The sequence below is a fragment of the Rhinolophus ferrumequinum genome, chromosome 11 (assembly GCF_004115265.2).
Source record: "Rhinolophus ferrumequinum isolate MPI-CBG mRhiFer1 chromosome 11, mRhiFer1_v1.p, whole genome shotgun sequence".
In the NCBI taxonomy this organism is placed as follows: domain Eukaryota; kingdom Metazoa; phylum Chordata; class Mammalia; order Chiroptera; family Rhinolophidae; genus Rhinolophus; species Rhinolophus ferrumequinum.
Window position 1 is genome coordinate 9,593,369 of NC_046294.1, and position 27,785 is coordinate 9,621,153.

The following is a 27,785-nucleotide window of genomic DNA, read 5'->3' on the forward strand; positions in this document are numbered from 1 at the left end:
TGAGCCTGCCTACCACTCTGACTGGCCTGGGGCAAAGAGGAGCCTGTGTGTTCAAGACCACCTAGTAACCCCTGACCAGGGGCAGGTGGGCCACTGACCCCTGCACCCAGGATTAGGGTGCAGACCTGCTGGCAGACTTGGGGCCGGCCTAGAACTGCCCAGCGGTGAAAGGACCCAGAGTCCTGGGCACGAATTGATTTCCATTTTTCCCACCTTCTGATGACACAGGCATCTTGGGCTCCCCTGAGACCAGCAATGCCAGGGACTCGCCGCCTCCAGCGCCAGCCTTGTTCCCAAAGTCTCTTTCCTCCCCGGGCCTCAGTCTGACGCCCACAGCACTTCTCAGGGAGCCGACTCCCAAACCCCGGCAAAGGGTGTGGGCCTAGGGCGAAACCCCGCCCCCAGGGGTCCCTGATCTTTGACCCCGCCCGGGGCTCCGTGCCTCCCCAAGAGGACCAGCGGCGGGCGTCGCTGCCTTTTGTGTTTCGCTCGGAGGTGCCAGAGACCACCCCCCCAACGCCGTGCCCCTCGTCCCCTGGCGGCCCCCTGCCCCTCCTCTCGGCGTCTCCAGCCCCCCTGCTCTGCTCCGCGTGCCAGCTCGGGGCTCGCTGGTTTGTTCCCCGTAGCGCCAGGAGGAGGGGCGAGGGCCGGCAGCCCCCTCCTCCGAGCGCCGAGCGGGAACCCAGCGGAGCCGGGGGGGACGCACCGCCGCCGGTCATGTGGGCCGGACTGCTCCTCAGGGCCGCCTGCGTTGCGCTCCTGCTGCTGGGGGTCCCGGCCCGCACCTACACCGGGAGGAAACCGCCCGGGCACTTCATGACCGAGAGGTAAGCGCTACGCGCCACTCCCCTACCCGCGACTGGGGCGCTCCCGGCGTGGAGCGGGGAGGCGCGGAGCAGCGCCGGGAGCCGTCGGCAGCCGTGGATTGGGGCTCCACTCTGGGGCTCTGTCCATGCGCGGGCGCAGCCCTTGGGGGCTGGACAAAGAGACAGCAGCCTGTGCCTCTGGGCGGGTGCCTGTTCTGCGCCCCTGTCCGGGGCTGTACGGGCTGAGACTTGGGGGAGTGGAGATCCAGGCGCTGGGTTAGCCCATCTGAGTCTGCCCTGGAGCGCGGACGCTGGGCGAAGGAAGGCAGGGAAGTGCCACCTGGTCTCCAGACTGGCTGGCTTCGCTGGAGAACGTGCCAGTGGCTCTGCCTTGGCAGGGCCTGCCTCCCCCGTGGCGCCGGCCACTTCGGGGCTGGGTGGGGGGTAGGCTTTCGCTGTGTTTAGGCTCCGCGCACGTCGTGGACCTTGGCACTGCCGGGGTCTCTCTAGGTTATGTTTCGGTTTCCGCCCGTGTGTGACCGGACGGGTGGGGGTGGGTGACGTTTGTCCCTTTGCTCTTTCCCGATGGATGCCGCCCTCCCTTCGGGTCTCCTGGTGGAGGCCGGCAGCAGCGGCTGAGCGCGTGTGTGCGTGATGCTCCCAGCGAGGGAACACGGTGTCAGCGGGCGGCCTGGCCCGCGGCCACTGGCTCGGGGGCGCTCAGGGGGCGGCCCCGCCAGGCTCGCAGCTCGCACGAGTGTTCCGCCACCTCAGCCAGTTCCTGCTCAGATCGGCTGGCTCCGCGGAGTTTCAGAACTTTCCTGCCACCTGTCTCCCCATCTTGGCCTGACCTAGGAGACCGCTCGGTCCCTGCCCACCTGAGGGTGTGGCTCCACCAGCCTGCCAAGCATCTTAACATCTGCCACTTTGGTGGCACCCCTGTCCCTTTCAGACCCCCGTCTGAGGAGCTGTAGCTGCCGGCTCCTTCCTAGACTGTTGCCACAATGGCTCCAGCAACGGCAGTGGGTGAGACTTCATTGACAGTTCCCCCCACCCAGGGCCCCCTCTTTTTCTGTGATGACTTCAGAGACCAAATAGGCCCTCTTTGGGGGCTCTAGGGCCTTTTTCTGCAGACGTTTCTGTACTGCCCTGTGCCCGAGCTTCCCTTTCCACACTACTTGCCACATTTGGCAAGATTTTAACCCTCAAGAGTGGGGTGGGTCTGTCTTGTCCATCCATGTCCCCAGCCCTGCTGCTGTGCCTGGCACACGGTGGGTGCCCTAAGGCTGCCTGACCAGCAGAATGTTCCCGTCACCTCCCCACGGTGGAGCACAGGTGGGGAGGGGTTTCTTATCCCTATTGTATTGCATGGGAATTCCCAGTTGAAACCAGGCTGGACTGCATCTCCCTCTGTCCAGCCCATCACAGAACGAGTTCCCGTCGTTTTCTCCATCCCCCTGCAGGCCTGTGCCCTGTGCTGCCTCTGCCTGGAGCTGGAGCACCCGCTCCCCTCCTGCACTCCCACCGGCTGCCCCTGCTCCTCTCCCCTGCCTCAGCCCAGATGCTGTCCTTCCAGGAAACCTCCCCCGACTCTGCAGCGCTCATAGCCAATCCCATTGTAGCACAGTGCTGTTACTGCCCAGCCCCCCTGAAGGCTGGGAAGTGGCTTGTTGGTGGCTGTACTGCAGTGCCTCACCCAGCATCTGGCACACTGGGTTCTCCGTCACTCCTTTAGGTAGCTCACTGGCGTCCCCATCTCTACCCCAGAGATGTCACCTCGGGAGTGACATCTCTCTAGCCCCTCTGGGGCTGCCGTCCTTCCTCTTTTCTGCTGGCTGCCCTTCTCAACTTTCCCTTCAGCAGCCATATCGAGCACCTACTATGTGTTAGGCACTGCTCTTGGTGCAGAAGTGAATAAAAAAGATGAAGCCCTTGTGCTCAGGGAATGGTAGGGGAGACAGACAATGAACAAAGTGACAAATTAGTAAGTAATGTCCCAGGAAGTGAATGGTATTAAGAAGAACAAAACAAGGTAAGGGTGCACGAGAAGGGCCTCTCTGAGAAGCTGACAGGTGCAGAGAGACCTGGGTAAAAGGAGGGAATGAACTGGATGAGTATCTGAGGATGAACCTTCATGAGAGAGGGAACTGCAAGTGCAAAGGCCCTGAGACAGCCATCTCTTGGGCTCTTCATCCATTGCCGTCTTACCTCCTCAGTGCTGAGGGCCTCTCTGAGGCCCCTTTCTCCTGGCCACTCTTTGCCCTGTGGCAGGTACCTGTGGGACACTGGTGACTTTGTCCTTGTCCTGTCTTCAGGAGAGGCTGTCAGGGTCATTTTTCTTTGGGAAACTTCCCACTGCCCCTCCAGAGGGTCTCGAGAACTGTTTGTTGACTGACTTCCAGACTGGCTGGGAGGCTTTCACTGCTCTGTAGACCAATCAGAACGTGGAAGGTGCTCTCTCCTCTCTTGCAGACGCCGGCTGGGCCCCCACGTCTGCCTCTCGGGGTTCGGGAGTGGCTGCTGCCCTGGCTGGGCACCCTCCATGGGCAGTGGGCACTGCACCCTTCGTAAGTGCCTGTCCCTGTGCCCCACACATCCTCCCGGGCAGGGCACTCATTCCCTGGGCTGGCCTGAGGGGCAGATTGGGGGCTCCAGCCCCCACTCCCTCACCTGTATTTCTCCTCTTAGCCCTCTGCTCCTTTGGCTGTGGGAGTGGCATCTGCATCGCTCCCAACGTCTGTTCCTGCCAGGATGGAGAACAAGGGGCCACCTGCCCAGGTAACTGGGGTGGGCCATGGCTGATGGGAAGAACTTTGTTAACACCGAGATTATGTGCCAGACACCAGGCACTTGTGTCCTATCGTATCATCTTCAAACAGCCCTGTTAGGCAGACATTCTCATCCCCATTTTATAGATGAGGAAACTGAGGCACAGAAGTTAGTGGCTCACCCAGGGCGACATGGCTAGTGAGTGGCAGAGCTGGATTTAAACTCAGGCCTGTCTGCCTCCAGAGGCACCTTTCTCACAGAATTCAGGAAGAGCCCCGGTTAGGTGGGGGTGGCCAAGACGTCAGCGTGCTGCATGCTCATGTGGGTGGTGCATTTCAGACGCCCACGGACCCTGCGGGGAGTACGGCTGTGACCTCACCTGTAACCACGGTGGCTGTCAGGAGGTGGCCCGAGTGTGCCCCGTGGGCTTCTCAATGACAGAGACAGCTGTCGGCATCAGGTGTACCGGTGAGAGACCTGGGAGCAGTGGGGCAGGGTGGGTGGGAATTATGCCCCTTCCTGTCCTGCTAAGATGGTCTTCAGAGAGATGATGCCAGAGCAGAGCTGAGCCAGGATGAGCTGTGCAGTTTGAGGGTGGGCAGGGAGACATGAAAACCAAAGGAATAGGTCCCTTCTGCTAGTTCACAAATATTTATAGAGCACCTCTTATGGGCCAGGAACTGAGCTGTGGGCCGGGGGGCCTAGACATAACAGTGCCATGTGATGGGACCATAACTGGTGAAGTACAAGGTGGGACTGGGGATGGGTTGGCCATGGAGAAAGTGACGTTTGGGAAAGTGACGTTGGAAAGATGAGGAAAGCGAAACTCAGAATTATTTTGTACAAGTATTATTTGTTCGTGACTTTAAAAATGTGATCCAAAAATTGGATCACATCCTGCCCCGGCAACGTCTGTTACCTTCCCCAGAGGCAGCCACTGTGACCAGTTTCTTGCATATCTTTCCAGAGAGGTGAAAGCCTCCTTTTGAGGTTTGATGTTGTAAAACTCATGTTTCTTCCCCAGCATACAAAAGTAAAAGATAACTCATTTTGGAACATTTGGAAAGTAAAAGAAGGGTAGAAAGGTGAAAAAACCCAACGTGTCCTGGAAGGTCCTACCCAGAAATGAAGTTACTTTTTCTGCGTGTGTGTGTGTTTGAGTGTGTACCTGTGTATAAATGTATGTTATGCATGCATATCTTTATAATGTTTTATAAAATTGGATCACATCTTATCTATAGGTTTTGCTCATTAGTCTTCTCACTAAACTTTATATTGTGAGTACGAAATAGTCCTTACAACATAATTTTAAACAGCTGCATACGTGGCGACTGTAATTCAAGTACCTAGTTCTCTGTTACCCCTCGCTCGGCTGATCTGCGGTGCTCACCACTGTAAATAACGCTGCAATAAAGGGCTTCTTGTTGGCATCTCTGATTATTCCCAGAGGGAGAACTGTTGGGGTGAAGTGTCTCATAAAGGGGTTTTGGTGCTGGGGGCTCGATGAAGTCGTTTGTCCTCCCTAAATGTCTTTCCTGGAGAGTGCTTCCTGCGCTTCTTGTTGCAGAGGCAAACTGGACCAAGGAAAAGTCAGAGGACAATGGCAAAGCGAGCACAGGGCAGGAGGCACTGGCCACAGCCACGTGCGAGCCCAGTGGAATGGGGTTAGTCAGGGTGCACGTCTTAGAGGTGAGGGGCGTGGTCCCGAGGGGCCTGCCCCTGGGAACAGCGAGGAAGGAGAACGGAGGTGTCCAGAGGGCATGGGGGCCGGGGGTGGGAGACTCAGGCGCAGACTGCAGTAGGCAGAGCTGGTCTTGTCGGTCCTTCAGAGCCATGATTCTTAGATGAGGAAGAAATGCCACGGGGCAGGGGTGGGGTTGTCTCTCTCCCAGCCCCCCTGACCCTTCAGGCCTGAACCGCCCTAAAGCACTACATGGACCCAGTCACCCCATCCTGGGCAGAAGCCTTGGAGATTCCTTGGTGCTCCACAGTGGAGCCTTAAGCCAGCTCTGCAGCCCTGCCTCCCACTTCCCGACAGGAACCCAAGCTTCAGCCAGACTGGGCCCCAGGTGTTTCCTGTGCTTCCCAAGCCCCTCCGACTCTCTCCACTTGGTGGCCCCCTCCTCCTGATGCCTCCTGGTCCTCTCAGCCCATCTGTCCTCCAGCACACTGCTGCTGTGGCTGGGCGTTCCCTGGTGGGGCATATATCACCCAGCCACGTGTGGTCTCTCGTGGGTGTGTGCTGTGGCTCCTACATTATCAGACTGTAACCATGTGGAGAGTCAGCGCCGTGCCTTGTGTCTCAGTGGCTCTCCGCCAGGCCTGTTGCATACAGGTGGTGCTCAATAAACATTTCAGGGGATTTAATCAGCCTTCCTGCCCACTCTCTGCCCTAGTGTGATGCCCCGCGTGTGGGGCCATCAGAGACAGTTCTGTCTCAGCCATCCTGTCTGTCATCTGGTCTGCATGGGTCACAGAGGAGGGGCCTGACCCCTTGGGCTCTTCTCTCTGGGGTTTCCCTTGTAGCAGGATGACTTTCCCTGTGCCTGGTCTTTCTTCCCTGGGGTGAGGGTGGAGGTGGAGGTTCCACCCTGCTGAGGGCAGGCCAGTGTGGGCACAGGGTCCACGTGAGGCAGATTTTCCCCCTGCACCTCAACCACATTGAGAGTGGGCTGTGCAGAGGTGTTTTCTCTCTCCCCAGACATTGATGAATGTTTAAGCTCCTCTTGCGAGGACCACTGTGTGAACACGGAAGGCGGGTTTGTGTGCGAGTGTGGGCCGGGCATGCAGCTGTCCGCCGACCGCCACAGCTGCCAAGGTGAGCGGCTCAGGGAGGGGTAATGATCATGCCGTCACTGCCGCTGCTGGGCTCCGATTTTGACCTCGTGGCCCTGCCAGGCACAACATGTGCTCCACCTGCGATGGTTTACGTGACCACCACGGTCTTCTGAGGGAGATACTGTTATCATCCGCACTTGACCGAGGGGGAAACTGAGGCTCGCCCAAGGTCATTCTGCTAGTAATGGTCTAACTCTAGGGCCCTGGCTCTGAACCAGGAGTCCCTAGAAACAGCTGCTGCCATCATTGCAGGGTGGAGGGAAGAGGGTGAAGGAGAGGCCCCAGGGAGAGCCAGGGGCAGGGCAGAGCGGACAAACTGGAGGGAGGAGACCACTGCAGTGAGGCAGGGCTGACGAGGGTGGCCGAGGGATCAGGACTGTGCACACAGCTCTGTGTGTGTGTGTGTGTGGCAGGGAGGTGGGTGGGGGTGGCAGTGTTCATTTGTTCCAGCTGCCCCAGTCTGGTGGGGAGCAAAACAACAGGGTTGGGACTATGGATTAATGTGGTGGGGACCCAGGGAAGAGAAGGACTCTCCCTTCCTAAGTGAGTAGGATGAGAGAGATCTTTTAAAATAGCTACTCATTCTTTTAAGATGACTTTTATTTACAGAAGTGAGGTAAGGAAATACTCTCTCTTAAACAAAGGCAGCTAAGACAAAGGTTCCCCCGTGACATTGCAATATTATTTTCTGTGTGTTTGAAATTTTCATAAATTGTCAAAAAAAATGTTTAAAAGTCGCTAGCTCCAGGCTGTCTCTCCCACTGCTGTGCTCTGCGGTCCCTAGAGAATCACCCTGGTGTCGTAGGCCACTATAGCAGGCCACTGTGCCAAAATGCCACAGACTGGAGGCTTAAACAACAGAAACGTATCCTCAGTTCTGGAGGCTGGAAGTCCAAGATCAACGTGCCAGACCGTTCAGTTCTTGGTGAGGGTCCTCTTCCTGGATTGCAGGTGGCTGCTTTCTAGCTGTGTCCTCACGTGGCAGAGAGAGAGCTCTGGTGTCTCTTCTTCTAAGGGCACAAATCCCATCATGAGGGCCTCACTATTCAGAACTCGTCTAACCCTAATCACCTCCCAAGGCCACCTCCAAATACCATCACGTTGGAATTAGGGCCTCAACATATGAATTGGGGGGGGGACAATTCATTCCTAACACCTGGTTATCAATCTGCTGAGTGCCCTGCCTGCCTCTCCCTAGTACATGTACACACACACACACACACACACACACACACACTCACTCACTCACACTCACAGAGATGATAAGAGATGAGCAGTTCACAGTCCTGAACTATTGTATCTGGGCACCTGCTAAGCACTACAGAAGCGTGCCTTCATTTCATCCTCAAAATTATCCTATGAAGTTGGTACTGTTTATTTCCATTTTCCTAATAGGAACACTGAGACTTAAAGAAATTACATAACCTGCCCAAGATGGTGTTAGAGCTGGAGTTTGAACCCAGTCACTCCTCTACGTGCTTTTTCCCCCCTCAGCAATCTGGCTTGAAGATCTTTCCACCTCAGGGTCAACAGACCTGTCTTGTTCCTTTCAAACTGCTGCCTGGTGCTCTGCAGTGCAAACATTCCATAGTCTCTACTGTGTTTTCTCTTACTGACGAACATGTAGACTATTTCCAGTGTTTCACAATATCAAATACCGACATGGGGAAGCTTTGGCAGAGGAGGTGCTATAGAAGCTGAGTTTTGAGGTATGAGTACGAGCTTTCCAGCCAGACAAGATGGAAAGGCAGTGCAAGCGGACAAGAGAACGCGGGCAAAGGGGGAGGCCCACAGAAGCATGGGGAACTTGGAAGGTGGCAAGAATTTAAGCCGGGGCCAAGGTGAGGGACAGGGAAGGAGGTGGGAAAGGCAGCCCAGGGTTCCTGAGCTTTGGTGCAGCACTGGTGCTTGTGGGAGCCATGGAGGGACAGTGGCTGGGTCAGAGGTGCCCTTTGGTCAGCACACCCTTGAGGCTGTGTAGAGACGGCTGGGGCGGAGCACAGGTAGAGGCGTGGAGATGCATGAGGCCGTTGCTGTTCTCCAGAGCAGAGACAGAGGTGGTCTGGGCTCGGGTACGACAGTGGGGGTGGAGAGAAATGGGCAGTGATACACTGAAGGAGAATTAAGATGGTCCCCCACGCCTCGAGTGGGGCAGGAGATGGTGATGAGAGATAAGAGGGGACCATATATCTCCAAATCTCCATGGAACAAGAGCTCCAGCCTTGTCCTGTTCCCTTCTAGACACTGACGAATGCCTCGGGACCCCCTGTCAGCAGAGATGTAAAAACAGCATTGGCAGCTACAGGTGTTCCTGTAGAACTGGCTTCCATCTCCATGGCAACCGGCACTCCTGTGTAGGTAAGGTCAGGAGGACCCTATTGTCTTCACACTTGGACTGCCAATCAGGAAGATAGAGAGGGTGAGCCCAGGGACAGGGAAAGGTCAGCAGTCTGGACCTCCTGGTCCCCTGGAGCCTGTAAGCGCTCGAGCCTTTGCTCAGAGCCTGCCTTTCGCTGGGGTTGGCACAGCTCCTCATGGAAGACCCTGTCTTGGACTTTTCCTGGCCACATGCCACTTTCATCCTGTTATGTTTCTCTTCCACCCCTCTCCCAGATACACCCAGGGATTCCTCTCTGCTCACCCATTTTCTTGGCTGCCTTTGCTCCCCTTGGTAAATAAAGCACGTTATGTCTTGGTTCCTCTGGTGTAGAAGGAGACCCCTGTTTTCTCAACCCATTAGCAGAAATTTCCAGAAAGGGATTGCCATGTTTGGCTTGAGCTTGGCTCATGGGTGGAAGGTGGGGTCCCGTGGGCCTGAAAAAAGACCTTGTTCTAGCAGAGTTTGGTGTTTGTCCTGAAGCGGACCTTGAGCAGTGCAGTGACTTTTGAGACTCTTTTTTTAGAAGGGGCCACACCAGCCGACACCCAACACGTGGGATGGTGAAAGGTTTGGAGATGAGATTCCCAGCAGGGCTCGTCCCCTCCAGCCAGCACTTACTCATTGCTGCAATGCATCCATTAAATACCTACTGGATGTATGAACCTTCCAAGGAGACTAGCATAGATTTCAGCCCCACTCCCAGACGTCCGAGTCACATTCCACACCGTGGGGCAGGGATGGACCCTGTAAGAACATGGCAAGCAGACTCCCCGAGCCTTTTGGGCTAAAGGATGGTGGAAACAAGGCTCATTGCCCCGACAAGGCAGCTGTGGGCAGCAAGGCTCTCCTGCAGATGTAAACGAATGTCGGAGGCCGTTGGAGAGGCGAGTCTGTCACCATTCCTGCCATAACACTGTGGGCAGCTTCCTGTGCACATGCCGACCTGGCTTCAGGCTGCGAGCTGACCGAGTGTCCTGTGAAGGTGAGCGTCTAGCCCCGCCTCCTGGGTCCCGGCCCCGCCCTCCTCGAACCAGGCACCGCCCACCCAGAGCCTGACCCTCTTCCATCACTGGCTGTTTTTTGATTCATCTTTCCAAAACTTCACTTTCTTTCCTGCTTCCTCCTTCCACTGCATTATTCATTCTTACTCCCTTTGCACTTTGTTTCCCTAGCACTTCCGTTTTTCCCCAAATGGTAAAAAGAAAGAAAAAATGAGGAGCGTGACAGAGTCCCAGTAACCTGGGCTCCCAGGGACAGACGCTTCGCACAGTGGTTAGACCACTCTGCCGTACTTTACCAGCGTGCCTGTAAGACATGTATCTATATGTTATATAGATCCTGAAGGTGCTCTTTCTAGTCCATGGCAAGTTCTCCCAAGCACGTCAGCATGGATGGGAGGCAGGGGACACACTCACAACCTGTCACCTCGGTCTCGGTCTGCTCATTTGGTATTTTTCCATCAGTCTTGCATGACCGTCTGTACGGCCCAGCGGTTCAGGGTCGAACTGGCAGTATTAGACCTATTATGTTCGTGAGGAAACCGGCCCCGAGACATTCAGTGACTAGTGCTGGAGCTGAGTCCAGGTCCCTAGTCCTGCCTCCTGCCCTTGCTGCCTCCCTCAGGACACCCTTGTGCTTCTATTTCAGCTTTCCCGAAAGCCGTGCTGGCCCCTTCTGCCATCCTGCAGCCCCTGCAGCACCCTCCTAAGATGCTACTGCTGCTTCCGGAGGCGGGCCGGCCTGCCCTCTCCCCAGGACACAGCCCTCCTTCTGGGGCTCCTGGGCCTCCAGCTGGAGTCAGGACCACCCGCCTGCCGTTACCCACCCCTGCCCTACCCACACCTTCCCCGTCTGCCCCCACGAGGCTGCTGTCCACCCCAATGGCCACCCCAGTGCCTAGTGCCCCGCTACTGGGGACTCTCAGACCTCCCTCACAATTCCTGGAAAAGGCGGTAGTGACGCCTTCCTTGCCCAGGGGCCCCACAGCCCCGTGGCCTGAACCAGGGCCCTCTGCCTGCTGGCACCTGGGAGCCATGTATGAGCTGGGGAGCCGCTGGACCGAGCCGGGGTGTTCCCAGTGCTGGTGCGAGGTTGGTGTGAGGGGTCCTTGGGGCTGCCCTGATCTGGTGTTGGGCCTTGTGGTGATTGGAACTCCTGCTTCTGCTTCCAGGATGGGGAGGTGGCCTGTGAAAAGGTGACGTGTGAAGCTGCTTGTTCCCACCCGATTCCTTCTGGAGATGGGGGATGCTGCCCATCGTGTACAGGTGGGAGCTGGTCCAGTGGAGGCTGTGAGTTCCCCACGTGGTCCCACCTCTTCTCTTCCCCAGCCCTTCTGCAGCTGAAAGGCTATTCTCCAACTCCTGTATGCATCTGAATCACTTGCAGGGTGATCCCTGGGCCCCGCCCCCAGAGCTTCTGATTTAGCTCTGGGGCAGGGCCTGGGAATTTGCATTTCTAATGTGTTCCCGGTGATGCTGATGGGTGATGAAGCAGCATCAGCATCACCAGGGAACACGTTAGAAATGCAAATTCCCAGGCCCAAACTGTGGTCTATGCTGTGATATCCCTCAAGGGGAACTTTTCATCTTCTGGGGATCCCTTTTGAGCTTTATTCATTCATTTATTCCTTCATTCAATGAGTTTCTCCAAATCTACTCTGCAGTTCCCTTCCTCTTGCCTAACTCTGCTCCTACATCCGGAGGAGTAATTGTGAATTCTGCTGTTTCCGATTCCCTCCCACTTGTAATCTGCTTACAGTTTTCATTTGCTTCCCGTTGCTGTGGGGATAAAAACCCCACATCTTAGTAAGTCCTTCAACAGATCTTCTCAAAACTCACCACGCACATGCACCGCTGGGGGTCTTGTTAAAATGCAGATTCTCATTCATTGGGTTTGGGGAGGGGCCTGAGCTTTGGCATTTGTACCGTGACAAGATGCCCAGGCTGCTGTACTTTCAGCAGCAGTGAAAAAGTCTTCCTAAGGGTTACAATGAAAATGCACTTCCTGATTTTCTGAAGGATGAGTGTGACCTTTTACTGTGTCCCTACTATATACTGAGCCCTGAATGTAAAGTGCTGGGTACTTTACATCTGAAGTGGTGGATCCTTCCAAGTCCCCTTCAGGGTACTTGGTGGCATTTCCATTTTATTGTAAAGAAAACAGAGTCCCAGAGAGATTGAGTGACATGTCCAAAGCCATTCAGGTAACTGAACAAGCAAGCCAGGTTTTTGAACGCAGGGTCGTCTGGCTGCCTTTCCTGTTTTATGGGAATAAAATGGCATGCTCTCAACACAGTTCTTGGTTTATCAGACATGAATGGAACCCTCCTGGGGCTTCCTCTGGAGGTGTCTCCTAAGAGTTCTCCAGGGGTCCGAGGACCACACAGTTTTGGTACCTGGATCTGCCACTCCTGAGGCACCCCGGCCAGTGAGAGAAGGTTCCAGGTACATTATGCCTGGAAAAGTAATGAGACCACAAGCTTCCTCTGCTTTGAAGAAGTCTGATGCCTCCTACTCTCCTGTTTGTCTTTCAAAGGCTGTTTTCACAGTGGCGTCATACGAGCCGAAGGGGATGTGTTTTCACCTCCCACGGAGAACTGCACCGTCTGTGTCTGCTCGGTGAGCATCACAAGATCTCCAAAGCCTCGCGGGTGTTTTCTTAACCTTTGGGGGTTTTAGAGGAAGGGGGAAAGACCGGACGTTAGAGGTGAGCTCACTGAGTGGAGGGAGAGTTCTCAGGTCATGGATTTTGGTTGGAACCTGTCGAGTTAAAAAGCTTGGGAGAGATGTGAAACCTGTAAGTCTGTGGAGTCAGGGAGGCTTCTGCTGAGCAGGAAAGAGCCAACAGGCAAACAGGGTCCATCTGTCTAGGAAGGGGAGGGGACAAAAGTCCCTTGGAAACTTCCCACCAGGGAGACCGTTTTTCTCTCCAGGCAAAATATTTTCCAGCATAATAAAGGTATCTGCATTTGGGAGGGAGAAGGCTCCTTACCAATTCAGCTTGTTGAGAGTATTTTGCATTAGGCAAATTTATGCCTCCAAGAATAGTTATTAAGCACCTACTACGTGCCAGACACTGCCAGATGCGGTCACATGGATTCGATTCTGAGCACCCAGTGTGTACCAGGCACAGGCGTTGGTGCTTTTCACCTGTTTCCTCACCTGAGGCTCCTGGCAGCTCTTCAAGGTCAGTTGCACTGTCCCAATTCTACAGAGGAAAAGACTGAGGCTGGCAGGGAACAGAGCTGGGACTTGAGCCGAGGTCTGTCTGCATCCAAAGCCCAGGCTCTGTCCACCAACCCTCGCTGCCACCTGTGACCCTCTTTAAAAGCAGCCCCTAGTCTGGCAGTGATTGTGGAAGTTGCACCGTAAGATGGGAGGTGGGACATGTAGACAGCTACCACCACCCTTTGTTGAGCTCTTTCTGGGTGCCACACATGTGCCGTGGCCCAGCGCTTTTGTGCTTTTGTGGATGACCTCATTTCATGCAGTCCTCAGCATCCCCTGACAGATAGGAGGAGCAAGGTTCAGAGAGCTGGTGTACTTTGCCCAAAGTCACACAGCTCGATAGTGGAGCAGCAGACACTGGAACTCAGGTCTGGCTGACTCCAACGCCGGGGGCATTTTTGTCTTAACTTCCAGTTTTTTAAATTTAATTTTAGGTTTGAGTCTTTGAACAAATTTGAATAGATCTGGTTCAAAACTCCGATGCACAGGAAGGTGTCTGTGGTGGAGTCGCCTCTGCTCCCTGCTTCCTCAGCACCCTTCCACAGCTGCCCTCGGCCGTGGGAGGGAATGCTATGGGAGGCTCGGCTCGGCATTTTTACAGGGAAGGCAGCATGCTCTGCTCTCTGGTCTGGCCCTCATCTTGGAAAGGGAGATATTCTAAAACACCCCATAATAAATGCCGGGAACTGGGTCCCTGCAGAATGTCCCTGTCGTGACCACAGTAGCTTCCTTTTTGAGGCTTTTGCTTTGGGCAGGAAACCTGAGGTGTGATGTGACGTGGGTGGGAGATGACCTGGTTCTCGATGGGCCTGAAGGTACATCAGAGCCTGGCTCGCTTCCTCTCCCCTCCCCCACCCACCCCCATCTCTCGCCTCCGCAGGCTGGAAATGTGTCCTGCATCTCCCGCGAGTGTCCTCCTGGCCCCTGTCAGACCTCCCTGAAGTCCGACTGCTGTACTTGTGTTCCAGGTAAGTGACTCTTTGGGTGGGGGGAGGGGGCGGAAGCGTTTAGCTTTTTTGTGTGTTGGGGGAGGGGTGTCTTTTGAGTATGTTTTTGGGGGGTGAGGTAAGTGGATGAAAGAAGGAGATTCATTTTTGCTTTAGAAACTCAGATCAATTGAAGCATTTCAAAGTGTCCGTATTAATTGGGCACCTACTATGTGCACAGTAGTTTGGATGCTAAACTGGGCTCATAGACCGGCCTGCCCCCTGGCCTGGGAGACACCTTCAGCACAAGCAGGAGTGGGTTTGAGTCCACTCTTGGCATTGCTCTTTCTCAAGCCAGGGAAGAGGCCTCCCTTTCACCACTAATGAGTTGGTCCTTTGTTAAAAGTGTGATTCTTTTTCCTGAGATGACCTCATCATCGTCACAAATATTTCTTGCCAGCTCTGTGCCGTTGCTGTGCGAGGCACATGCCAGCCCTTGATCTCATTGAATCCATATGGCACTGCCCTGAGGGAGTACTATTCATAGCCCCATTTTATAGATGAGGAAACTGAGGCTCAGAGAGGTCAAGTCACTGCCCAAAGACACACAACCAGTTAGTACACGAGCAGAACTTGAACTCAAAGTCTACCTGATTTCAAAGCTGGTGTTCTTTTAAAATTTCTCTTCTTAACTTTAAATGTTATATTTTAATTAAAAATATTTTTGAATAGGCAATATACCGTGTTTCCCCGAAAATGAGTTCTAGCCGGACAATCAGCTCTAATGCATCTTTTGGAGCAAAAATTAATGTAAGACCCAGTCTTATATTATAATTATATTATATTATATTAAAGACCCAGTCTTATATTGTAGTAAAATAAGACTGGGTTTTATATTAATTTTTGTTCCCAAAGATGCATTAGAGCTGATTGTCCGACGAGGTCTTATATTCAGGGAAATATGGTAGTCCCTTCAAGGTAGGAACTGTTATCAACTCCATTGTACAGATAAAAAAACCGAGGCTTAACAAGCTTGAGTATGGTGCCCAAAGTCACTGCCTAGAGAGTTGCACAGGTGGGAATGAACGCAGGGCAGTCTGACTAATGCCAAGTGGGCCTGCACAGGGTTTTAGGCTGTTTTCACCTGTGGGGCATCTTCAGATGAGAGGTTTTCACTGCATCCTCCCAGCGTCCCCTGCGTGGCGTGGTTCCCAGAGCTGTCTTAAGTGTCTGGGGCAGTCTTTTTCCATTTCTTCTTTTCTCTTCCTCTTTAGTTATTCTGGGCTTCCCCTACCTTTTTGGTTAAGGACCTTATTTTACACAATTCATTTTTTGTCAGTTTTTAAGTATAGCATATTTTCTTGTTGGGAGTTCGGAGGGGAGAAATGTGTGGGTTGTTGGGCGTGGGCTGTGCTGTGGAGTGCCATGGGAGTGTGTGAGCTTCTCCAGGGCCTCCCTACCCATTTCTTCCCCCTTTTCTTCAGCTGCCTTCTAACCCCACCCCCCAACCCCCCCAAAGACCTTGCGCTCCTTGTCCCTTTCCTCTCCGCAGTGAGATGCTTTTTCCATGGCCGGTGGTATGCAGACGGGGCTGTGTTCAGTGGGGGTGGTGACGAGTGTACCACCTGTATCTGCCAGGTAAGGACTGAATTGGTGGGTGACGGGGAGCGAGCAGGGCACTGGACTTTCCCAGGATGCCTTGGCTGGGAGAAGAGGGGCTGCCATGCAGCAAAAGGGAAACTGAGGCAGCAAAGGGACTAAAGTGACCTGTACTCACCAAGGCCTTCCCGCAGGCTCCTTGAAGTTCATCCTTCAGCAGTGCTATTTATAGAGCACCTACTATGTGCGTGGAGCAATGCTGAGTGCTAAGGACACTGCTAAGCACATGACAGCCCCAGTCCCCTCTGTGAGGGGCCCCACAGCCCAGGTGGGCAATGGATAGGTGGCCAGGGCTCCTAGCCAGACTGCAGACTTTAGGGGAGCCTTCTTGGCGGGAGGGATGCTAAGGCAAGACCGAAAGGATGACTAGCACCGAGCACCAATCAGGTGAGAAGCTGAGGCCAGTGTGCCTGGCAGCGGGCTCTGCATGAGCAGACTGCAGGAGTCAAGAGAGAGCATGACGTACATCCATTCTGGCCGGAGCACAGAACGCTCGGCACACTGGAGTCAGGCAAGAGAGGAGGCTGCAGGCAGGGATGGCGTTTGGGTTGGATTCCAAGAAGCAGGGCCTGGGGTCGGATTCTTGTGTAAGTGATTTTCCAAGGGAGTGCTCTCAGGAGAAACTGGGTGAGAGAAACAGGAGGGGCTGGGGAAGGAGCCAAGTGAGGAAGGGGCTCAGGCTGATATCCTGGGGAACTCGGGAGTGTGGCTTGCACTGCTGAGATGGGCGTGTCCTGAGGCCTAGTTACTGGGCTCTCACCCGCTCCCGGCAGCAGTCAGTTGTGTAGACTCCCTTTCTTCCTAGGGAGTCGAACCATCCAGGTACCTGGAAGACACAGCCCCCACTGGCCAAGGGTAGTACTTTAGGGGAAGGGGCCTGGGGGTGTTGGTGACAGCCTCTGCCCCAGACTCAGTCGTGAAAGGCTGTGCCAGCCAGGCTGAGGGCTTTGGACTTGGCAGAGCTGCTGGAGGGCTTTAAGTGGTGGAGTGATGTGATCAGATTGGTGCATGAGAAAGTTCTCTGGCTGCAGAGTGAGAGTAGATTGGAGTGAAAACAGAAAGCAGGGAGCCTGCACAGAGGCTGTTTTGCAGAAGTGAGGGGAAGAGATGCGGGCACTGCAACTAGGGCAAGCCGGGGGACACTCCAGACAAACAGCTGGCTCATTCTCAGGACATTCTCTGTCAGTGAAGGACTCTTCCCTTCCTCCCCCTCCTGCTCCCTGGAGACTTCTTTGTCACTTTTAGAAGGGAGATGGCCGCCCGCCAGCCCCCTCCTTAGCCCTCAGATGGCCCAGCGCTGGGGAGCTGCCCTCACTGGCCCGTGACCTTTGGCTTTCTTCCAGAATGGGGAAGTGGAATGTTCCTTCACACCATGTCCAGAACTGGACTGCCCCCGTGAGGAGTGGTGGCTGGGCCCTGGACAGTGCTGCTTCACCTGCCGGGAGCCCACGCCCACGACAGGTGAGGGCCCCAGCCCTGTGTCCCAGGGCTGCGCCCCACACAGGCCAGGATGCCCTCCAGGAGGGAGCCTGAGCTGTACCTGCTGAGACGGTACACTGAGTCTGAGTGTGTAAGTTTGTGTGTGTCTGTGTTTAGTGCTTCCTCTGTGTGTGACTGTGTTTATGAATGCGTGTGGAAGCATTTGTTTGTGTGAGCATGCCTGTGGATATACCAGGTGCATGTTTGGAGGGAAAACTTAATGGGGGAGCTGGGCGGGCCGCTGTGGCAGCCCCTGGGTTGAGTGTACACCCTGGGAACTGTCTACACACAGCATGAGTGAGCAGAAGCGTCTGTCCCTGGTGGGTGGTGCTGTAGGTCCAGTGGGCATTCAAGGCCCTCCTCGCCACTTCTGCCCACTTGTCCCTTCTTCCTCGCTGTCCTCTGGCCAGGCTGCTCTCTCGATGACAACGGGGTTGAGTTTCCGATTGGACAGATCTGGTCTCCTGGTGACCCCTGTGAGTTATGCATCTGCCAGGTGAATGACAACCTGCGCGCCTTCAGCTGCTTTCCCCACTGCCCCCCACCCACCTACCTACGCCTCACGACCCTGACCAGGGTCTTCATGGGCCAGGCGTCTCCGAACCCTCCAGAAGCTGGGCCATGTCAAGCTGCCCTCAGGCTTGCTCCCATGCTATCAAGTTCCATTTTTACAGAAAGGATTGGGACCCAGTTTATTCTGTCCTCGGTAGACCTTTCAGGCCACCGGAGCTTGGCAGTCTGCCTTAAGAATGGTGTGTGACATACTGTGCTTGTGAAGGGAGCTGCTGGCATAACGAGATGGAATTAGAAGTCCTAATAGCAGGTTTTCGCCGGGCACAGAAACCGAGGGAACTGGGGTGGCCCGTTGTTGAGGCCTTTTCTGTGAAACTGCAGCGTTTCCTTCCTTAACGTGAGTCCTGTGACCTCGTCACCTCAGAAGCGGTTAAGGAGAGGGTGCTTGAGTTTCAGAGTCAGATGGACAGAAATGCACACATAGCTGCTTACCGACAAACACAGTTGTTTCAGCTCATTAAGTACATGTCGGCTTCCCTTTCTACTTTAAAGAAGTTTTTTTGGCCCTTATGGCTTTATTTCCCAAATGAGGCCCCTGCACCAGTGGTATCGTGAGTGTCACCTAGAGCCTGGTAGACACACAGAATGTCAAGGCTGCCCGGAGCTCCCAGCTCAGAATCTGCATTTTACTGCCAGGTGACATGTGTGCACATCAGCGTGTGAGAAGCCCAGCCATCAGGTCCCTTTGATGCGCCATTTGTTAAAAAGCCTTAGTCCCTGACGAGACTTGGAAACGGTTCACTGGAACTAGAGTTGGGAGGAAAGTACACCGGCTGCCTTTTTTCTCCTTTATGACTGATTTAGGGCACTCAGGTTATAGGAAGGTAGCACAAAAGGTTCACGAGCATTCAGATTCTTAGAAACAAAAGACAGTTTATATGGCGCTTTCTCTTCTGGAATAGACATTTTTAGGTGGAATAGTTTTCTATAAAAATAGGATTTGATTGTACGCCATAGGTTTGGGGTGAGCCAGTGTTCCAGGGAAACCCTGAAAGCAGAATTTGGCTGGGGTGACGGTGCAGCCTTGGCTGCTGCAGGAGAGGGACAAGAAGCCGAGGACACCAGACCCCAGCTCTGACCTTCCCTCCTGTCCTTGGATACGGGAGCCTTCTGGAGGGCTCACATCCCTTTCCCAAGTAGCTGGTCCTCTTTGTGGGGGACCTGCCACCTCCCACTGCATCACAGTACCTTTAGGACAACCCTCGGGCATTTTGCAGCATTGCCCCTTTTCAGGGGGGACTGGGAGGGTGGAGTAGGGTGTGGAGGCGGGGACTGGCATCACAGGTGGGGTCCTGGTGAAGTTCCTCCTTCCTTCAGGCAGATGGCTCAGTTAGCTGCAAGAGGACAGACTGTGTGGACTCCTGCCCTCACCCAATTCGGATCCCTGGACAGTGCTGCCCGGACTGTTCGGCAGGTAAGTCTCTGCCTGTGTGGGGGGGGGGCTGCATTGCACCCTCCTGGCCCCCATCGCATGCAGGCTCAGCCTGCACCAGGCTCCTTCCTGTGTCGTACCACACAGGCTTCATCTGCGGTCGTCCTCACAACCACCCCGTGGGGAAACCCCATTTCACAGCAGTGGAAACGGGCTCTGAGCCGTAAAGCACTTTGCCCACGGCCAGCCCTGTCTGGGTGCTGGAAGCAGATGTGAAGGTGTGCAGAGTATAGCCTGGGAGGGGTGACAAAGGAACCAGACCTGTAAAACAATGAGAGAACAGTGAGAGAAAGTAAAAGTGATACTTTATTTTCTATGGTACTTTTTACCTTTTCCATTGTTTCAAAAGTAACTTTTTATTGTAGAACATTTAGAAGATACAGGAAGCAAAAATTAAAAAAAAATTTTTAAAAGGGCCCATTACCACATTTAACCTTGTGGTTTTATCTTTCTAGTCTCTTTTCGTGATATAATATCTATATCTATATCTAACATATCTGTCATATATATATATATACACACATACACATATGTATATTATATATTTTTCTTATAAAATATTTCCCTACTGTTCAGCACCTGCTTATACTTACTGGTTGGTATATGATAAGTATCATCAGGTGGCATCATGCAGATTGGGCCTCTGCAGGTATTGACTGGGAAGCAGAGAAGGGAGAGATGTAGGGGAATGTTCTGGAAGGTGGGGCTTGGGTTTGGCTGAGTGAGGGGGAGCAGAGAGGATGACTGTGGTGCCAGGCGCCCAGGTTGTGTCTCCCCGTCCCTCTGCCCTGGGCCTGCCTGGTGAGGGGTAGAGGAGGAAATGCTTTGAGCTGGGGGCAGCGGGGAGGTGTCGGGAAACCCTGAGTTGAAGACACTCTGACCCCTCTGATGAATCCTGCTCAAAAAAGTCAGCACCCAGTCCAGATGTGTGTTCTATCCTGTCCCCGACCCCTGGGGTGACTGCCCCAGGAGTGGTTGGCCTGACCTTTGCTACCCAGATAAGCCTGGGGCCTTCGCCCTGTCACCGACCACAGCCCCATGGCCCTGGCTGGCACTCACCCTGTGCTTTGTCTGGCAGGCTGCACCTACACAGGCAGAATCTTCCACAACAACCAGACCTTTCCGTCTGTGCTGGACCCGTGTCTGAGCTGCATCTGCCTGGTACGGCCACCCAGACCTGACCCCTGTCTGCGGAAACTCCCCAGGGACTGCCACCAGCTCCTGAACCCTGGAGGCAAAGTCCAGAGACCTCCAAGAGAAAGGTCACTTCTGGGTTATGGTGACAGTCGGGCCCTCCAGCCCTGCCCAGGGTGAATCTTTACCTAGGGCTAGAGAACTGTTTTCACCCTTCCCGGCTAAAGTACTCTTCTTCTCATGACCAGGAAGGGTTTTGGGGGCCTGTCCTTACAGTGTGAAGTGTGGCCCCGGGGTTCTCGCTGAGGGTGCAGGTGAGGGAGTCCAGCCCACGGTTCTGTCCCAGAATCTTGAACCTACGCACATTCTCCAGCTCTTGCCGTGTGCCAGCCCTGCTGTCAGCCCTGTATACCATGAACTCCGTTAGTCCTTGGGAGAATCCTAGGACGTAGACAGCGCTATCGTCTCCATCTGCTAGGTGGGGAAACCGAGGCACAATGAGACAAGTCATTTGCTTCAGATCCCACTGGTAGTCAGTTAACAGTGCCAAGAATGGAATCCTCGTACTCTGAGCCGGTGCTCCAAACCCCAAACCATACTGCCTCTCGGTCTGAAAAAGCGTGTTCTATAGTAATATCACTTAGTATTTGGAACATGGAGAAAAACTCCTGATTGTTTGTCATGCTGAGCGTGTTTAATGCCCACGGAGCTTCTTTGCTGGTGGTGGGCGCAGACGTAGTGTGGAAAGGCACAGAGTCTACAGAAACATTGAGAAACTCGGGGTGAACATCTCTGGCCTCTGAGTGGCCATGTTCTTTGGGCGGCTTTGGCTTCTGGAACCTTCTTCCTCTTGGGGTTTTGGTGCTTATCTTGCTTGGGCAGGTATGGATTTGTTCAACAGGTGCCTGTTGACAGATGAGCTCTGTGGCCAAGACCCGGTCCTCGGCCTTGTGGGGCTTGCGTTCTAGGAGGAAGACAGACTCTGAGTGAACAACCCCCCACCCTGCCCCCACCATGGACCTTGCTGGTCTGATGGGCACTCAGTGGCTGTGTGACCTGTCCTTCCTGAGTGTCCCATCAGCTGCCCAGAACGAAGGGCCTTGTGCGTTTTCTGTGTCCTGCAGCTGGGCTCAGTGGCCTGCTCACCTGTGGACTGCCCCATCACCTGCACCTACCCTTTCCACCCTGACGGGGAGTGCTGCCCGGTGTGCGTAGGTGAGTGGGACCAGCCACCCCATGTCTGCAGCTCCTGAGAGGTCCTTGGCTCTCATGGCCCCTGTCTCCCTCTCCTGTAGACTGTAACTACGAGGGAAGGAAGGTGGTGAACGGCCAGGTGTTCACTTTAGACGATGAGCCCTGTACCCAATGCATGTGCCAGGTGAGCTGGGCCTGGGAACCTAGGAGCTGCCCAGCCAGGAGCTGCTTCTTGCCTTTTGTCCCCTTGCAAACCTCAGAGCCCCTTAGCCGGCATAAGCCCAGCTTCTTCCTGCCTTTCTTCAACTTGAATTAGCTACCAGAATACCTGTCGTTCAGGTGAGGGCCAGGCACTACAGCCCCGTCCCTGGATCTTTCCTTGGGTCTGCTGGTGCAAGTGGCCCTTGGGGGTGCTGCTGTGGGTGGTGAGATGCTCTAGGTGTACTCACTTATGTCCTACTGCTTCCCCAGCTGGGAGAGGTGAGCTGTGAGAGGGCCCCCTGCCAGCGGGCCTGCTGGGACCCTGCCATGCCTCCTGGGGACTGCTGCTCCTCCTGCCCAGGTAAGTGTGTCCTGGAGTTTCTCCACTGGGCTGGATGTGAGGAACGCAGGCTCAGAGAGGGAACGTAGCTTGCTCAAGGTCACACAGCCAGCCCTTGGTGAGCTGAAACCTGTGTCTGGGCTTTCCTACCCTCACCTGTGCTCCTCATGCCACACCAGGATGTGCTGTGTGACAAGTTTGTTTGTTTACTGTGCCTTTTTCTTCTCCATTATCTTCTTCCTTAATTCTCCTCCTCTGCTTTCTTCCTTTGTGAGAAATTGGGATTTAGGAACTGAATCAGCTTTGCAGAAGAGTAATCGCTAATACCTATTAAGCACTCATGAAGTGTCGGGAAATCAGATATCTTATTTCATTCCCTTTTCACAGCAACTCTTTGAGGTAGGTACTATTATCATCCCCATTTTACAGATGAGGAAGCTGAGGTGCAGAGAGGTGAAGTGACGTGCCCACGGTCACACAGCTGAACGGCAGTAGTGCCAGGAACTGAGCCCAGAGTCAATGATTTTAGCGTCTACGCTGTCTTGACTCCAGAATATTATTCCCATCTGTTTGTCTTTCTCTGTCATTAATGCTCGTCCCCGTGGATCATGTTACAGAGGTACAAACAGGACACAGACAACCTGCTGTAACACATAGTTTCAAAGTATCGATGTGGCCCACAGCTGGTCATGTAAAAATCTCCCAGATATTCTGCTTTGCTTACCCTCTGCCTTTTTGATTGACATTTAGGTGGTTCCTCTCTTTCTTTTTTATTCTGTCCATAATGGACCTACTGTGAGAAATCTTTGGTCAGACAACTTTTTCTCAAGTTTTGCGAGTTGTGTTTGGACCTTGTGGTTAATAGGCGGAGGAACGGGGTCGTTGCTCGTCGGAATGGTTTGGTAACTGGTACACGGTGACAACGGCACGTTACCGGATGGAGTCCTAGAGAAAGAGGAAACTTACCGTCATGTAGCTGGTTCCCTATATGCCCACCAACTCTACCCTGTATGTTTTGAATTTAATTTTTCCAATTTAACATGTCTGCAAAGTACCTTAAATGTGGCTCTTACATTCTTTAAACTTCCAGGAAGACAGTGAATTTTTCCGCTGATTTGTGGCCTGGATTTCTTCATGTATAAAATATCTTTAAATGCCTTTGGGCTTTTGAAGAGGATGTTCTATACTTAAAGCAGCTCTTTAGATCTGCGGATAAAGAGCTGCTGTCAGCACTGGGGGGCTGGGGATATCCTGAGCCCCAACAACCATTCCTTGGGGAACAATTGAGGGCTTTATAGAGTCTTCTTCAGTTTAACCACCGCCACCTCCTCTGCAAGCTGATAGATATTATTCCCCCTGCGGTCTAGAGACTATTCGTTCACTAAGGTGCCAGGCAGTGTATGGAGCATTTTACCTGTAGGATCTCATTTAAACCTTTCTGGGAATATTCGAGAGAGATTGTTGGTGTCATCTTCATTTTGTTGCAGATAGGGAGATGGAGGCTCAGAAAAGTTAAGTGTCTGTCTTAAGACTGCGCTCAAGTTGAGGGTGTCGGATTCAGGGCCACGTCTCTCTGATCCCTTACCCCCTGCTCTTTCCCACTCTGCTTTCCTGCCTCCAATTGGAGAAACTGAGGCCCAAAAAAGTGAGGTACAGAGCCAGCTCCTTCTGGAACATAGCGCTGCCTCGGCTTTGTTTTCTGCCTGCCTCTTCTTAACAAGAATTCTTTCTAAGGAGGAACCACTGTTTATTGAAGTAGAATATGAATTAGCTTTCTTTTGATAATTAAAAAAAATAACTTTTTTGAGGTGTAATTTACATGCCATACAATCACGCACTCCAAGTATACAAGTCAGTGGGTTTGGATATGTTCACAGAGCTGTGTGACTGTCCTTTGATGATTTCTAAAGTGTCCAGTTTTTTAATGTGTTTTGACCACATCTGCCTCCTCCCGGATCATGCCTTTATCCAATACTCTTTCTTCTTGGGCTTCGTCACTCTCCATGTTCTTTTTGCCTTCCCTCCTCTCTTTCTTCCTTTATTTCTCCCTCCCGCCCCTTCCATTATGAAGCCCTCATGATGTGCCAGGCTCCAGGCCGAGACTTTTTTTTTAAAAATGTTTTTTTCAGTGGACTTCATGTTTTTAGAGCAGTTTTAGGTTCACAGCAAAATTGAATGGAAGGTACAGAGAGCTCTGGGGCCCCTCCCCTGCACACACGCACAGCCTCCCCACTAGCAACACCCCACAGCAGCGGGGACATCTGTTACCGCTGGTGAACCGACACTGACACAGGATCATCACCCAAAGTCACAGTTTACATTTGGGTTTAGGCTGAGACCGTTTCATTCAGTCCTCAGAGCGGCCCTGGGCAATCCTTATTGTGACGCCCATCTTACAGATGAGGAAACAGAGGCCTCGCACGACGTCACACAGCCAATGCCTGGCAGAGCCGCCTTGGTGAACTGCATCCCTCCATTCATGTTTTGTTGGTCTCCTCTCCCTGGAGGCAGGAGCCGGCGGGTCCTCACCAGGTCTTGGGCCTCTGTCCCCAGTGCAGCTCGTCCCAGAGCTGCCTCAGCCAGTGGGGAGAACCACTGTGCCTCTTGTTCCCCCACCTCTTTCTAGATTCCCTGGAAGAAAGGCGGGGACTCTCCCTTCAGGGAGACGTGGAGTTCGGCAACTTGGCTCGGAGCCCCCGTGGAGACACGGAGGCCCCTGGCAACTGTAGCTCCTGCCCGGGGACTCCAGCAGCATTGCGTCAGAGGCCAGAGCTCCATGTCTTCCAGCTCCTCTTAAGAACGAACGTGTCTTACGTGCAGACTTCACCCATGCGCCCCTCAGGAGCCCCGGCCTCACCCTCACCCCCTTTGGGGCCTCGGGGCACGCTATCAGGGGAGCCCGGGGCCTCCCAGCCCCCTCCTCGGTCCTCACCAGGGCCATCAGTTTCTCCAAGAGTCTCCACTCTACCTCCAGCCTCTCTCGGGGCTCCTGGGCCACCTCCTGTTGCTCCAGAACCTTCATCCTCAGCCTCTGGGGCCCACACAGCATCCAGACAGCCTTCCCTGCCTGCCACTGTTCTGACTGATGCTTCAGCCCTTTCCACAATGGGCCCCAGCCCCCCAAAGACCCCTGTCGCCTTCCTCAGGCCTCGCAGACTCTCTCCCACCACCTCCAGACTCTCTGCAGCCCTTGTGGCTCCCATCAGCCCCGCCCCCCAGCAGCCCACAACCGGGACCTCAAGTGAGGAGGAGTCCACCGGGTAAGAGCCTCCACTTCAGGGCCATGCTGAGAGGTACTGGACAGACGAAGCTGCCAGTGGTCTCAGGGGGCCACTGGGGCGCACTCCTGCAGGGCTTCTGGCGGGATGGAAAACTCCCAGGGCTGACGTCGCCTTGCTCCCCAGAACCACTCAGAATGCGCTGTGAGAACTGAGCAGAGTCTTCTCCAGGGGCTGCATCCGCCCTGGACACTGCGCCCTCTTGTCTTTTGAGGAAGGTTGGGCTGCTGAGCTCCTTCCTGCGGCGGAGGAGGGTCAGAGAGGGCCTGGGATTGCACCGGGATTGTGCCACCAGCCCTCACTGTCCTCACCTGAGGTTTCCTGATTAAAGACTGTCTCAGTCTCCCCCAGGCTGCCCTGCTCATTCACTTCTGACTTTGAAAAGGTGGGAACACTTCATGCTATGCCCACGCTGGTACAGTGTATCCCACCTCAACCCCCAGCTTGGGAGAAAAGCCTGCCCCAAATGGGAGCTGGTTTGGGGAGGGGTCTTGTGTAAGTAAACACCTGGTGGCTTTTGATGCTGGGAGACTTCTAAAGTGAGAAGGGAAAAGATGAATGGAGAGGGCTTTGCAGGTTGGGTTCCCTGGACAGGAACCTCTGAGAGGAAGTAGCAGGCAGTTCCTTAGGGCGCACTCTTGTCACCAACACCTGTGGGCTAGAGACAGGGAGAAGTCGGGCTCCCCTGAGGCCCAAGGCTGCAGCCAGCCCCTTCTGGGAGCTCTGAGGCTGGATGGCCCTTTAGAGTTGTCCTGACGTGGAGCATAGGGACAGGGCTTTGTATGCCCAGATTGACCAGTAATTCTATCTGGGCTGCCCCAGGAAAGCGGTGTGACCTTGGGCAAGGCAACTCCCTTCAGCCAAGGCAATTCCTTATGAGGGTTGATGGCCGAGAGCTGTCAGCCAACGACCTTCCCAGCAGCTGGAGGACTAAATCTGTCAATCCTGAAGGGGGTGTCTGCACGGTGCAGCCTAGTTTCCATGACAGATGGAAAGAGGACAGTGCTATCATTCATGAAGGGAAGTGAGATGGGGGTGGAAGACAGAGGACAATGCCGTCACCATGTCACCAACCTGCTACCACTGAAAACCAAGGGAGCTGTAGAATAAACTGCAGCCCCCACTGCACAGACCCCACCCACATTTGCCCAGGCTACCCTTCCCTTGGCTCTTCTCTGACCTGCTGCTCCCCACATATCCCAGGCGCGGATGTCGGCAGTGATTCCTGGCTGCAAAGGCCACCTGGAGTATCCAGCCCAGCTGTTAGTGGTGTAAAGGTGTGCTAACCTGAGTATGGTGGCAGGTGTAGTGAATTTGGAGTTAGGAGCATGGAAAACAGACCTAAGAGTTACGAAGGACTTGGAGATCATTTTGTCCGGTTAGACACAAAGGGTAGTGGTTAAGAGTGATGTCTGGATGGCCGGATGGCTCAGTTGGTTAGAGCGTGAGCTCTTAACTACAGGCTTGCCAGTTCGATTCCCCCATGGGCCAGTGAGCTGTGCCCTCCACAACTAGATTGAAGACAATGAGCTGCCGGTGGGGCGGCCAGATGGCTCAGTTGGTTAGAGCGGGTGCTCTGAACAACAAGGTTGCCGGTTCAATTCCTGCATGGGATGATGGGCTGCGCCCCCTGCAACTAAGATTGAAAACGGCGACTGGACTTAGAGCGGAGCTGCGCCCTTCACAACTAGATTGAAGGACAACGACTTGACTTGGAGCTGATGGGTCCTGTAAGAACACACTGTTCCCCAATACTCCCCAATAAAAAAATCTTAAAACAAAAACAAAAAGAGTGATGTCTGGGCACCAGGAAACCAGTTTGAGACCTATTCAGCCGTGACTAGCTGGGGTACCTCAGGTCTCAGCTTCCCCGTCGGTGTGACCTTATCTGTATGATGGCAATGATGGGGTCGTGATAGTGGTGTGGTGTGGTCCTCGTGGAGTGGTGACGACGACATGCGATAATGCCTCCATCAGTCTCCGTGGTTTGTGACCCTGTGCAGCTACCCAGCTTCCCGAAGCCACCTGGGATCTCATTTCATAGGACACTGGCTGCCTCCACGTTGCAACTTCTAAAACAAGCCAGCCATCAACACAGTAGTGGCTAAAAGTCAGTGCCAATTTTCTCATTGCTATTCCTCTTCAATAAAGAATGCAATTCAAGTTTTAATACTACTTTCTCCCCGCTCCGTAGAACTCAAGTGAATGATGTTGATTTTGAACTGTACAGAAAAAAAAAAAGGTGGGGGAGGCAGGTGGGAGGACATTTCCTCAAGGTGGTCCAAGTATAAAAACATGCTTATAGGGACTCTCCTTCCACCCCCAGTTTACAGCTGGAGCCACAGAGGCCCAGAGAGGTTAGGAATATGTCCTAAGGTTGCACAGATTATGAAGGCTGAGCTGGAAGGGGAGCCCTGTTCGGACTTTCCCCTTCACATCGCACTTGATTGGGTTCTTCTGCGGGAATTTCAGAGAGACAACGTGACAGCTACAGTTGACGGGAGGATGCTATGACCACCTTAGCTTAGTTCAGGCTCCCCAGGTGCAGAC

The 27,785-nt window shown here is 53.9% G+C and overlaps 1 protein-coding gene across 1 annotated transcript; it reads left to right on the forward strand.

Annotated features, from left to right (window-relative positions):
• VWCE (von Willebrand factor C and EGF domains) lies at window positions 1-26,746 on the forward strand. The gene is made up of 20 exons (XM_033121866.1): window positions 1-827; window positions 3,279-3,373; window positions 3,495-3,584; window positions 3,915-4,043; window positions 6,277-6,393; window positions 8,655-8,771; window positions 9,647-9,775; window positions 10,441-10,883; window positions 10,964-11,057; window positions 12,328-12,410; window positions 13,900-13,987; window positions 15,498-15,583; window positions 16,948-17,065; window positions 17,494-17,579; window positions 18,974-19,070; window positions 20,167-20,249; window positions 21,347-21,437; window positions 21,518-21,600; window positions 21,888-21,978; window positions 24,584-26,746. The coding sequence occupies exons 1-20, from the start codon at window positions 718-720 to the stop codon at window positions 25,219-25,221; spliced, it is 2,868 nt and encodes a 955-aa protein (XP_032977757.1). The 5' UTR covers window positions 1-717; the 3' UTR covers window positions 25,222-26,746.
• Window positions 26,747-27,785: the final 1,039 nt, after the last annotated feature.